Source organism: Manacus candei, unplaced genomic scaffold, assembly GCF_025592945.1.
Source record: "Manacus candei isolate 608988 ecotype Guabito, Panama unplaced genomic scaffold, ASM2559294v1 h1tg000056l, whole genome shotgun sequence".
Classification (NCBI taxonomy): domain Eukaryota; kingdom Metazoa; phylum Chordata; class Aves; order Passeriformes; family Pipridae; genus Manacus; species Manacus candei.
Window position 1 is genome coordinate 2,217,074 of NW_026138104.1, and position 12,907 is coordinate 2,229,980.

The following is a 12,907-nucleotide window of genomic DNA, read 5'->3' on the forward strand; positions in this document are numbered from 1 at the left end:
GAGGCTGTACTGTAAAAATATGCCCTCCACTCATCCCATTTGGTAAGAATGCAATTACTTTTCAGCTGCTTCCCAAGATGATACTTTTGCCAGGAAACTCAACCTGTCTATAGAATATCTTAGCACAACAGTAGAAAGAACCTGAGCATTTTATTATTGCTGACTTGATTAGAGTCAAAACAGTGAAATAATAGTAACCTCTGGTGCTGAGTCTCTACAGATAACACTAAACCATTCCCATACAACCTATAAGCTAATGCAAATATCTTAATATCTGGCACTATTAATTGATTAAAAATTACTTCTTTTCTTACTAATATCATGAGCAGTTGAGATTTCTTCATACATACATACTCTAAAGAAGTGTAATCTTCAAATTCAGAAAGTCAACTCTTTTTTATGCTTCACTGCCTCTTTTCCTTGCCATACCATCTTTTTCTAAGTGAATTAGGATGAAAAGAAAGGGAACAAACTTTGAAATGTTTTGAAACATGATTTTTTTGCCTTGCTAATAGATGTTCAACATTTTTCTCCAAATGCAGCATTTTTCAACAGCTTCTACAATTAATAAACACAAACCACTTTAAAAAATTTTCAAATTAACAGACTCTTTCTCATGTAAATTGCTCATTAAGTGAGAAAACAAAGGCATCAAAGTAAGGCATCATGAAGAATCAACCTAAAGCTGCCATCTTGCCCTTTTACTTCCACTCAGATTTGCGTTGGCAGTTGTGCTTGTGACCAGGAGGCAGACTAGATTAGCCACCCAGGGGGCTGAAAACTAAATAAGCAGAGAAGATAAATAGCAAAAGGAGCAATAAGACATGACTTCATGTAGAGGATTGGTTAGAAATGCGAGGACATATGAACATGGCTAAGGCTATGGATGAGCTGCTAAAGTATAAGACTACTGCTAAAGTATAAGCAGTTTCCCTAGGCCCATGAGAAAGTTAGAGATAGCAGGGCCGTGAGAAAGCAGCAGTGTCCTTGAGTATCCTAAATTGAGCTGAGAAACAGGAGCTAGGCATTACCAAAACAAAGGCACTTAACGAGCCACCCGTGTAAACAATGGGAAGCAGTTAAGATGATATCACCACCTAACCGAGTACCAATAATGAGCATGATTTCTGTAATATTCATGAACCTATTATAGAGTGTATATTAAGCTACTGTCAATCTACAATAAACGAAGTTCCTGGATTCTCACATTGAGGTGTCTAGAGCTTTCCGTCGCGACGTTAACTTCATCTTCCGGTAGCAGAATATATTTACATCTGTTTAAGCCCATTAAAAAAAAAAAGCACATGCTGAAGCCTTTTGAAGAGTAGGTTGGAAAGTGTCTGCAGTACCAGGACCTGGTTTAGGAAACAACTTATTTTTGACATAACTGCTAGTATTTATTTAAACTCCAATGTGAATTTGTAAGTGATCTTAAATATTTATTTATACATGTTGCAGCTTTGGGAAGAAAACTAGTGTAATATCAATGGTTACAGACCCCTCTGATTGGTGGAAGGTCTATAATTTGGGGTGGTGAGATCATAGAGAGACTGAAGAGCACCGGGCTTTGGTGCTAAAATGCCAGCCTTGGCAGTGGTGGCTAAACAGCATCTTCTGGCATGGCATATAGCTAGGAAGTGGTGCTGAGCATTTGGTCAACATCTGTGGTCCCCAGGGACACATACTGCTTGGGCAGTACTTTTATGCTGTATTTTCAGAGTTTGCTTATAACTTTCTGGGAGTCTGGTGCTGAGTAAAGCTTATTCAGATACTTAGAGCTTTAACTACTCTTGAAGTCCAGCTGTCTGTTCTCTCTCCTCAAAACAGTCAATCACTCCTACCCTACAGCTCACCACAACTGCTGCTGCCCTGCGCTCAGCCTTTACATCTCCTTGCAGCTGCCACGCCCAAAAGACAAAGTTCACATATCTAGGAGCCTAATACCTGAATACACAAATTGACTGTTTGGAATGTGGATAAAAAGCAGTTTTGACATCAGAAACTACCTTCTTACCCTCTGATGAGCCTTCTGTATGTCCCTCTTGATGAATACTGATGTAGCAGTGGAACAAAAAACATACAAAAAAGCTTATGCTGCTTCTGAGGTGTGTTACCTGCCTGCTCAGTAGATACATGAAGGGACAAGTAACATTACATACCCGATGAACCACATATGTGAACTCCACTCTTGTGAAATAAAACAAGGGGAAAAACAGCAAAGAGATTTGTTTTCAACAAGCACAAATAGGTGGGGTAGTTTTTTAGGAATTTTAATATGAAAAAAGTGAGGCACTCCCACATTTTGGGAGAAGCTGAGCTTGCTGCATCCTAGTATTTATATCAACATCCAACTAGACCCTAAGTTTATACCAGCTTGTAGAGATAGGAGGCCTGTCTGAAAGGGACAGCAAAGGAGGAAATGAAGAAGACTATAAAATCATTTTTCCACCCCCTCAAGTGAGTTGTGGTACTGACAACTGCTTTATACTGTGCCGACTCCATGAGAACTCATATAACCATTACTTCCCTAAGCAGATAAAAACCCAGCTTCCTAGAATGCCAGATTGAAGACTAGAAATCCAGAGGAATTACCAGCAAGCCTCACTCCATTCTGCATAAATAATTCAGGTTTTGTGAACTTGCACGATGGCATCAGCATTTCTAACACTCAAAGGGTTTGTATTTTGCCCCATAACAGTGTGGAAAGGCTCAGTACTGAGTCACTGTAGCGCTGCTGAGCTGCAGTTGCCAGCACACAAGAGGAGTGAAGCATCATGAACCATCACGGTTGCTCCAGCACACAAGAGGAGTGAAGCATCATGAACCATCACGGTTGCTCCAGCACACAAGAGGAGTGAAGCATCATGAACCATCACTGTTGCTCCAGACTGTCGCAAGTCTCTGGAATGTCCAAACAACTTTCATGTGTCCAGGCAGTAGCATCTTCTCCAGCTGACAGCACAGCCGGCACAGCAAAGGGGAGGGCGGGAAGATGGCTTATGCCACAATCCCCCTCATGTGACACTAACACAACACAAATCTCACCAGTCCATGGAAATCTTATCCCAGCATGGAAGTTTTCAGCTGTGTTAGCAAGCTGGACTGGTTAAGTGGCAGAATTGACACAGGGAGAGATGGGGCTATGGGCACAAAGTGAGGACTGTGCTCTTTGCTCTGCCACACTGATACTCTGGCTCTCTGTGGGGCTGGGCCATATCCTGCCTGCCAGATCACACTCTGGCCACAGGCAGAGAAAGGGAATCCTCTAGCCTAAGGGAAATCAATCTCGTCCTTTTAAAGGGGAAAGGGATGCTAGAACTTCTTAGGACTAGCTTACAATAGAGTGAAATTACATATATCAGTCAAGCTTTCAGAAGGGTTTGTTTGGGTTTTTTGGTGCTTTTTAAAATTATTTTGTTTTGTTTAAAGGAGTCCTATAAAATTAGGGAGTTAAAATGCAGTATGCACAACATTTTAAACCTGTTAAGGCACCTGAAATGGTCTGGTGATCATTATCAAAACAGGTAAAGTCTTTCGTATTCTAGTAGTTACTGTTTACCACAAAATTAATCAACATAAACTGCATCTGTATGAGACTGTTTTATTAAAAATACATATCTTCTGTTTCACATAAAAAGAACCAACACTGTAACTAAACACAATTTAAGAAGTTGGACGGGAATTACTTGAAAGAATACAGGTTCCTGTAATCCCAGAGCACCCAACCTTTGACTGCATGAGCCACAAATTAAAATCTGTTCAAGACCAAGAGTGCTTGTCCTGCACTCAGCAGAGTGCTCAGGAAGGTGCAGCTGATCAGAAGCAGGGGTGCTAACTGCTCCCCAGAGGCTGTTTGTTCCCTGGCAGACACATGCAGGATACATGTGTTGTTTTCTTCAAAACAGGAAGGCCTGTCATTTCCCAACCCTGGAGCTGGGCACCATGGCAACCTTAGCAAGAGAAAAGCTGACTCAAGTGTCACAGGTTGGCCACCTCTTTCTGTAACAAAGGAAATACAGCACAGTACTTCCAGATAACTTCACTTAGGATCCAGCAGAAACTCACATGAACAGCACTGTTGAAAGAAACTCAGCCGTGCTTTGGTGATACAACATGATGCAACAGTCTTTTTGATGGGACCTACACTGGAATCCAATAACTTCTGGATCTCCACTTTTCATAACTCATTCATCTCAGACTTTTGGAAAGACACAATTTTCAAAGCAACAAGTTATCAGCTTAGGCAGCAGCAAATTGAAAGTTTTGTGCATAAAAACCAAAGTCGGAATACAAAAGAGCTGTCAGAGACATCTGCTATTAAAGTGCACAGAAAACAACACTGGCTGCACTTACTTACATTCTTGTAGAAAACACTTTGCCAGGATGCCATTCTTGTTCTGGAGATGCTGAAGATTCAGCTCCTTTTAAAATAGCCAAGAAATCTATTGATCATCTCTCCAAAATGATCAAAATGCTTTGTAAATTCAGGCTCAAAAAGCGTATCAGACACTGACTGTAAAGTAACATTTACTGACCAACTCATAACTTAAGCAAGGCACAAAGAAGAAAAGACACTGAAGTGACGGGGAGACAAGCTGATGTGAAATCATAAACCAGTGGCCCCCTTGCTTTGATCTTACAAAGCATCCAAGGACATGGGCAGCTAAAACAGCAACAGCATCTATGGCTGGGCAACCAGAGTAACAGTAAAGCAAAGCTCAGTTTTGAAGAAAAAAAGCTGTCTTGCACATCATTATACAAAAGAAAAAAGATACTTCATACTGTCATACCTTGTAAACTTAAGAAGGTATTAAACTCAAGTAACTTTAGAGGCCTATCTCTTTAAATATTCTTTATCATCTACAGTGTTAATTCCTTAGACTGCAATTTAATGAAGCACTCTGCAGGGAAGGACTGTTGTTTCACTGACTGCTGAGAATTTATGACAGAGATCGGCTTCCTCCCTCAATCCACTGAAGTCCAATGTCTATCAGCTAAATCACAATGATTCCTCTTAACATAGTTATTTAACAGAACAAGATTTGCCCAGCACAGTATTTGTTCCCACTTCTAATACCTAGAAGAGGAAACTAACTGATTTTCAGAAGCTTGGATGATTTTTCAGAACTGGAATTAAAGAACTTGATTTTTTTTAGAAAAGCAAATTTATTCTGGAATTAATGAAATGCAAATATCCACTAAGCTCCAGAATGCCACCAATCAAAACAACTTTCCTTACTGGGATGACATCTTAAACATAAGATCTCAATTTGCCAAAATATGAAAGAATCAAATACTTGCCTTAATTATAGCACTCTTCAACTCACTGTCATCAAATTTCCAAGTAATTTCAAAGCCCACATTGAAGAGCTATGATCGTTAGGGCTCACCTGCCACTCTGCATTTTAGAACGAAAAAAGTGATTTAAAGACATCCCAGGCTGGGAATTTACAGTCCTTCCTCATCCTTGTAGAGCTACAAGGTGAAGCTCACAAGTTATTCAAAACCTCATCTTACAGAAAATAGGAATGGGAAACTTTCTGCAGTTGAGAGGTGGCAGCAGAGGAAATAACTGGATTTCAAAATAGCTTAATTTGAAAGGTGTTGAAGAACAAGGCTGAAAAGGTTAAGCCTTAATCACTAATTAAATAGCAATGGTGTGAAAAGTCCAACAACCATAAAGATCAACTCTGAAAAACACACAAGCTCATTGCTACTTGTATATACATTTTTTTTTTAAAAAAATCTAGATTAAAAAATATCTCCCCAGGGATATAATACCCTTCCTAGAGAGATGTTGTTATAGCTTGTGTACAGTGTTCCAAAAAAATCTCCCATAGCCTTCAGAATTCTTCATGGCTTTCCTAATCTGTTTTGTAGTGTGACATTTCTCTCCAGAACTGAACACTTTATATCCTACTTGAAAATCCATTTTTAAGAAGGCTTTCAAATAAAACATTCAAGCTTCTAAACAGAATTCTTAAATACTAGTGGTTTTTGTTTTAATCACAAAATAGATCTAATGAATTTGCTAACTTAGTAAAAGAGACTAGAAATAAAATTCGCAAAAAACTTCTAGCCTCCAGTAATTCACAAAATGCTATTACAGCACAAAACAACATTCTTAGTTAAATCAGTTTTATTCCTTCTGATGGCTACTTTGAAAATAAAGGGTAATTTGGCATTAATTCTGCTAGAGAAGTTCCTAAGCGAGTAGCTTTTTGTGTGTGCAGTGAAAAACAAAGAACAGTGCACAGAATTGAATTAGTCTGCCAAATACCCTTTTCACATATCACATCATAAAATATGTGTGTCTAGATGAACAGGAAACTCAGTGAATCTCCTGCACTCAGTTCCACTGCCTGCATCTGGATAATACGTGGGTGCAAGGGTCTTACAACAGGATCAGCATCTAGTAATAGCTTATCAAATATCTAAGGGGTTCAAACCCGCTTTGATGTCAGTAAGCAAAACAACGGACAGATACTGTTGTTAGTGTACTGTCCCAGCATTAGCAGCAATTTTGTCTGTAATGAGCTGAGAGTTAAAAAAAAATAAAACAAACCAAAAACCCCCAAAAACCAAGTTGTTCAAGAAGTAACAAACAGACCAGAACAGCAATGAACTTGCTGAATGTGGATCTCCGTTGCTTTGCGCCCTGGGAAACTTGACCTTACAAAGGATTATGCTCAGTGCAGGGCAGCGGAGAGAATCAAGTCTGCAATTTTCATGGTTTGAATGAGCACAAGAGCTCAGCTTCCAAGACTTTGTCTCCTTAAGATGAATGTGTCACAACAGGAATGTCAAGTTCTACAGTAGAGAGGCGAGAGCGTGCGGAGTAGGGCTGCGAGGCATAGCTGTGCATACTGGGGGCGTGGGAATAGAGGGGCTGCCAGAATGGGGAAGGGAGGCTTTTGCATGCACAGTACCACAGGAACAACAGGATGGAGGTGAAAAACAGACCACCAGCGCTGGCAATGGCAATAAACACAGAGATGTCAAAGCTAAAGACAGGCTCGTATTTTCTGTTCAGATAATTGTTATAAAAAATGACCCAGATGGATGGAGTGAGACAAATGGCACAGGCAAGCAAGAACAAGAGGCCAGCCACGAGATGGCAGCCTGCACTGTTCACAAGGCATTTGGCCAATTTGACGTTTGGCACGGTGGATACAAAGGCTGTGTTACACATGCCAATCATGCAGAGAAACAGAGCTGAGACAGCAGTAAACATACTCAGAGGAAGGGCAAACTGCAGAACACGCAAATCCAGCTGATCGACAGCAGTGTACCACTGTGGGTCATAGATCACACAGTCTCTGCTCCCATCAAAGCGAGCACACTTAATCCAGAGTCCAGTGTAAACGGTCACATTCCTCTCATTCTTGTTGTATGTGTACAGTCTCATTTGCCTCCAGTTTGGGAGCAGAACTGCTGCAAGGAGTCCGGCTACTGAGGCTGTTCCACTGAGGAAGGCCAGTACAGTTGCTGCATGAACATCCCGGCAGCCCATGTTTGCCCACAGAAGTTTTTCCTGCAATTAAAAAGAAAAATATAAAAGAAAATCAGTAAGTGAAAGTTTATGGACACAGGCCTAACTATAGTTGACTAATGTAATAAATTTACATGGCAGCTGGTAGGCACTAACTCTGTGGCACCTTCTTTGTCTGACACACTTAAGACAGCAGTAACACTACCACATTCACGCTTTAATGAAACATCAGATTATTTCACACTGTTGTGACTGCTCATCTGACAGACTGCTAAATTCACTGTGTTCAAGATAAAAAAGGAACACATTTCATTGTGCGAGTCTACACAGCCTTTCACTCTGTGTCACTGCACGGACTTTGTCACAGAGTCCAGGAGAAGAAGGTGTATCACTGAGTGAGCCTGATTTAAGTTCACCTGTCCTCAGCTGGCAGCTCCCTCTCTTCAGCCCAGATGTAGTATCACACTGTATGTTCAGTTCTACCACGCTGTCATGTGAGTAAAAGGGAGTTGCCTAAAAGCCGCATCATTAGACTGGCATGGAATGCATATGTAGGCAGCTATACACATTTTATATAGGCCAAACTGTTGAGAGAGCTGGGAGCTAGTGGTGGAGGCTCTGTTGAGTAATTTACTAGGAATTTTTTAAAAGCAACTGACAGTTCTTCCACACTACTTTTGCCTTTCAAAACCAACAGTCCAAGCACACAATTACAGAAAGCAGGTAACTTTTCACCTTTCACATTTTCCTTTTCAGACCTAGTGTTGAAGAATACTGCTTTCATTTCAATATAATGACTGTCTGTGTCCCTAGTATCGCCCCTTACCTGCAGAGCTCCTGGGAAACAGTCTCAATGATGGGTCTTTAAAAACCAAACAAACAACAAAGAAAACTAAAGAAAGAAAAGACTAGAGTTATCCCTTCTCTGCATGCTCAAGACACTTTAAAGAAGGCACTGAGCATTCACCCTAGTGTGTTCTTGAAGCTGGACACTAAGAATTATAGTACCTAAAAATGACCAGATACTTTGCAAATTGTTATAAACTCCTCCTGAAATCTCTTCCAAATCATTATACTGCAATGTGCATATTTGTCTAAAGTCATAAAACACTTTAGGTACCAGAAGTTTTACCTAACACATATACAAGTAACTGAGTATCTGTATTGCAGAAAGGTTACAGACGTGGCTGCAACCAAAGAGAAATCTGGATCTGATCCCCTGCTCTCCTTCTACATCTGCAAACATCAAATGGCCAGGGAGTTCCAGTTTTCAGATAAGGAATTCCCATGTATACTGGAAACAGACTAAAAGCAAGCCATATAGATAGCTAGCACAATTTGTGTAGTAAGAAAATATTAGTCATTTATGTTATACCATCTAACCCTGAAGGATTGCAATGGATTGTAGGCACCATTTAAGTGCCTATCATACTCTTGTTTAGAAGCACTGGTGAAAAGAAACAATGACAACAACATTTATGCTAAAAATGTACCTTATTCATCAAAAAGATGGCATTATGTTGTTGCTAAGAGTCGTTGAGTGTGGACAAGCTACTGTTCTCATGGCAGTAGCCTTTTCAGATGGTGGGTCATTAACAGGATAACCCCTGGGTAGGGGGAACTCAGACTTACTGCCACCATAATTGATTTAATATTATGCTTAACCTCAGCTTCAGTAAGGTCAACACAATCAACCTGCAAGAAAATGGAACTTATAACAAATGAGCTTGAGGGGTAAATATAGCATCAAATTTTGTTCTCCTCAAGCTTGATACTTTAGCTTTTTCATAAAAAGCTTGCCTTTACCTGGATAAAACTTCCAGGTAGGAATGCCCTGCAGATAGGGCATTCTCCAAGACAAAGCTCTATGAGAAGCAGTTGGAATAAACACATGACTGACCAGCTTCAGAAACCCACTGCTTCTGAAAATTGATTTACAACAGTAAATTACTGCAAATAAGTAAGTTATCTATGATCCCCGCATCAGGGGAGACTTGTCCCATCTTGCAAATACCGCTGGCTATAATTATAGCTACATTTACAGATCCCTGATTAAGACAGTAACAAAACAGATGTTGTCTTAAATGGATCCAGTACTTACCAGCAGCGTGTCCAAATCAAGAGAAAACTTAGCAACTTTTAGAAGTAGAAAAAAGGGTCTTACTGCATCTAAGAAACAGAACAAAAAAGAGTCAGCATCACATTTGTCTCATGCAATTTCAGCAACAGTGTTTTCACTGCAATTGAGAGATTAGGAATATCAGACATGTTTGCATGAGGTCAACTCCATTGTCTTTCTACAATTCCCTCTTATTTAAAAAACAAAACTCAAACTACTTTATTTTTCTTCCTTTTTTTTCCCCAGAGCTTCTTTTCTACCTACTTGTCTCAACAGATAAGAAAGGATCATAAAACTCCCTTTCTTATGGGTGTTCTGAGGAACAGAGATGTTCACACTCTAAATTTTATGTTTCTAGCAAAAAAATCCATGTAAAATCACACTGAATGATTATTTCAGATGTTAGGTTCAAGGTTGTGCTTAACCAGCAGGGAGGAAGAGGTGCAATGATCATTTAGTGTCAGAAAACAAAACACAGGCTCTAAATTGTTTATAAACTTGTGGTTCTCTATTCCTTCCTGGCTTCTACACAAAGATTTCAAGGAAACATGAGAAAGACAGGAAATACAGATGATGCCGTTTCAATGGCTGTCCAGCTTTTCCAGAGGAAGAGAAAGGATCCTCTTGTGGATTCTCTTTACCCCCATATCTGAGTCCCAAAAGCAACTATGCAGGTCATAATAGTAAAATCACTTTTCCACTGGACAGAGTCAGACCTACAAGTGTGTCATGATGTGACTGTTAAATGCTACAACCTAAAGGTGAGTTTGCTGGACTAACATGTACAAGGACAGAATTTATTCTAAATTATCTATATCAAAACATGAAATATTATAAAATTAATATACACATAGGCTCCTGGGATGCAACACCAAAGAAATTCTGCTATCAAACTATCTAGCCAAGAATGAGAACACACACATGCATCCCAATTTTTTCATTGAGAAAGTGGATCTCCAAATCTGAAGCACTCCAACATGGATTGCTATGGCATATAATACACAGAAAATGCACACACCATCAGATTAAGCATCCCTTCGGATTCCCACTGCCAGGTCCATCAAGACTGCTACAAGTAGCAGTTTGGGCAAACTAACTGCATCATCACGTTCCACTGCATGTGGAGACAACATGTCCTTTTTTCTTTTTAAGTTTGGATCTCAAAAAAAGAAAAGTATTACTGCACAGCTTGGAGCAGCAGCTTTGTTCACTAACATTACTGACTAATTTTCAAGCTCTCTGAGCACTTCCCAGGCACTAAAGCCAAGATAAACACACAGACTTCCCTCAGCAGGTTCACACCCATAAACAACCATAACAACCGTAATTAAGTGGAAAATTAGTACAGGCAAACAAAGCTGTGAAGGAGAGCTGTGCCTAGCCCAGTAGTCCCTCCCATTAAATGATGAAACCTGTGGCCACCAGCTGTTGTAATAAACAGGTACAGAGCAGCTATGTAAATATTCCACAATACCCAATTCTGTAGACATTAAGTTTTTTTCCTCTGTCTGTTTAGTCCATCTGACTTTATTGTCTAATACTGGTGGTGCATTCCCTTGCATGGCCTTGAGAAGACCATGGTCCCGGAGCCACTGCAGTTCTGTAAAGCCCTGTAGAAGACAGGTCACAGTATAATTGATAAACACAATTTATAAGCAAATGGATTCTCTAACTATCCACAACAGCATTAGCAGTTTAAGGTTTATTATGAGTTTTGGATAACTGGCCACCAAAAAGTAAAGGCCAACAGCTCTCCTGTTTCAAGGCAACCGCAAGGAACTGCTTCAGAGCCAGTGCCACTACTCATTTGGGTGTTTTTTTTTTATTTCTGGAAATCAATCACGCAGTTCCAATTCTACAAAACTCCTTTTAAAATTAAATCCAGATATACTGGGTTAGAACTAACGATCCTAGCTCATAGATTAGGACTTCCAAGAAAAACCTGGAACACGGGTAATTATTTTATCAACTGATTTGGAAAGAGCAGAAACAGAACACACGGATTCCGCCCGAAGAGCACCCTCGACCCCCGCCCGCGGGAGCGCTCGGAACCTGCCGCACTGCGATGCCGGACTCGCAGAGGGGAACCAGGAAGGGCCGCAGGGATCGGGATCACCCAGGCCGGGGGCCCCGGGCAGCTTCCCCCCGGTGTCGCCGCTCACCTTCCCGCCGCCCAGCCGAGGCTCCATGGCCGCTGCCCGGCCCCGAGGCCGCCGCTCCCGCCCGGGCTCTGGGGAGGCCGCGGCCGCGCGGGGCGTTGTGGGGCGGAGCGGCCGCGCCGCCGCAGTGCGGGCCCGGCCCGGCACCACAACTCCCGGCGGCCCCCGAGGGACGGCCCGGGGCGGCCCCTCAGCGACCGCCCGCGTCTGTGCGCTTGTGAGGGGAAAGGAGGCAGCTTTCCGGCTCCTGGCCGAGACAGCCGGGACTTTAAAACGTGTTCTTCCAATACGCCAGCTGTCCGCAGTCAGAGGAACCTGACTACGGCACTCTGCTACTGCCCAAAGCGGCCAGCGGCGTTCAAGCCAAGCTGGTTCTTTTTTTTAAACACACGCCCACTCCCTCGGTTACGTGCGAGATTAACACCAGTGTTCACGAAGTCTGACAAAAAAAAAAGTTATTTTCGAGTAAGAGAGCAGCTGCGGCTGCGAAAGGGCAGAGGTGGGAGGCAGCTCGGCGAGGCAGCTCTTGCCATCACACTCACCTCGACAAGGAACTTGCCGTCACCCCGAGTCCTGGCAAGGGTGGTGCCCGTCCCCTGCCCCAAAGACCTGCGCTCCCGGGGACTTCTCTGCCAGAGGGCAGCCAAAGCCAACGTGCACTGATGTCTGCGCTCTTGCAGGTGGCTGCTGTGAGGAGCAGCTGGAGCAATTGGTGGCATTTTCAGTGCAAATACATGCTGGAATCAGGGATGAGAGTGCCTAGAGGGGTAGCTGTGGGAGCATCTTGCAGCACAGGGATCTTTCTCTGGGGAACATCCAAGCACATCCCAGCTTGTTGCCCGGTGTGCTTTGCCTCGCTGGGTTTTCCAAGTGATGCTTCCACGCTGCCCCGTCTCCTGCCAATGCCCAGAGTTTCACTTTCATTTTCACTTCCAGGTCCCAGGAGCCCCACTGGGGCGGGGCTTGTTAGCCAAGGCTGCAGGAGGGACACGCTGCAGCCTTTCCTCTACCCAGGAGCGCTTCGATTCACGTCAACAGAGGACAGCCGCAGCATGGAATCATGGAATCACTAAAACTGGAAAAGACCACTGAGACCATCAGGTCCAACCGTTCCCCCAGCACCGCCAAGCCCACCAC

The 12,907-nt window shown here is 42.3% G+C and overlaps 1 protein-coding gene across 4 annotated transcripts; it reads right to left on the reverse strand.

The window, feature by feature from the left end:
- Positions 1-3,585: 3,585 nt before the first annotated feature.
- Positions 3,586-12,810, reverse strand: CLDN12 (claudin 12). Of its 4 annotated transcripts, XM_051802134.1 has the most exons (4): positions 11,774-11,860; positions 9,594-9,661; positions 7,237-7,534; positions 3,586-4,421 (listed from the first exon to the last, which is right to left on the reverse strand). In XM_051802134.1, the coding sequence occupies exons 3-4, from the start codon at positions 7,511-7,513 to the stop codon at positions 4,354-4,356; spliced, it is 345 nt and encodes a 114-aa protein (XP_051658094.1). In that variant the 5' UTR covers positions 7,514-7,534; positions 9,594-9,661; positions 11,774-11,860; the 3' UTR covers positions 3,586-4,353. The 4 variants fall into 4 exon arrangements, with proteins under 4 accessions (XP_051658094.1, XP_051658092.1, XP_051658091.1 ...); XM_051802132.1 differs by lacking the exon at positions 11,774-11,860 and adding an exon at positions 12,313-12,810 and having other exon boundaries at positions 3,586-7,534; XM_051802131.1 differs by having other exon boundaries at positions 3,586-7,534.
- Positions 12,811-12,907: the final 97 nt, after the last annotated feature.

Bases quoted from the DNA above. Each gene is read 5' to 3' on its own strand.
- CLDN12 (XM_051802132.1), bottom strand. From the start codon at position 7,513: ATGGGCTGCCGGGATGTTCATGCAGCAACTGTACTGGCCTTCCTCAGT.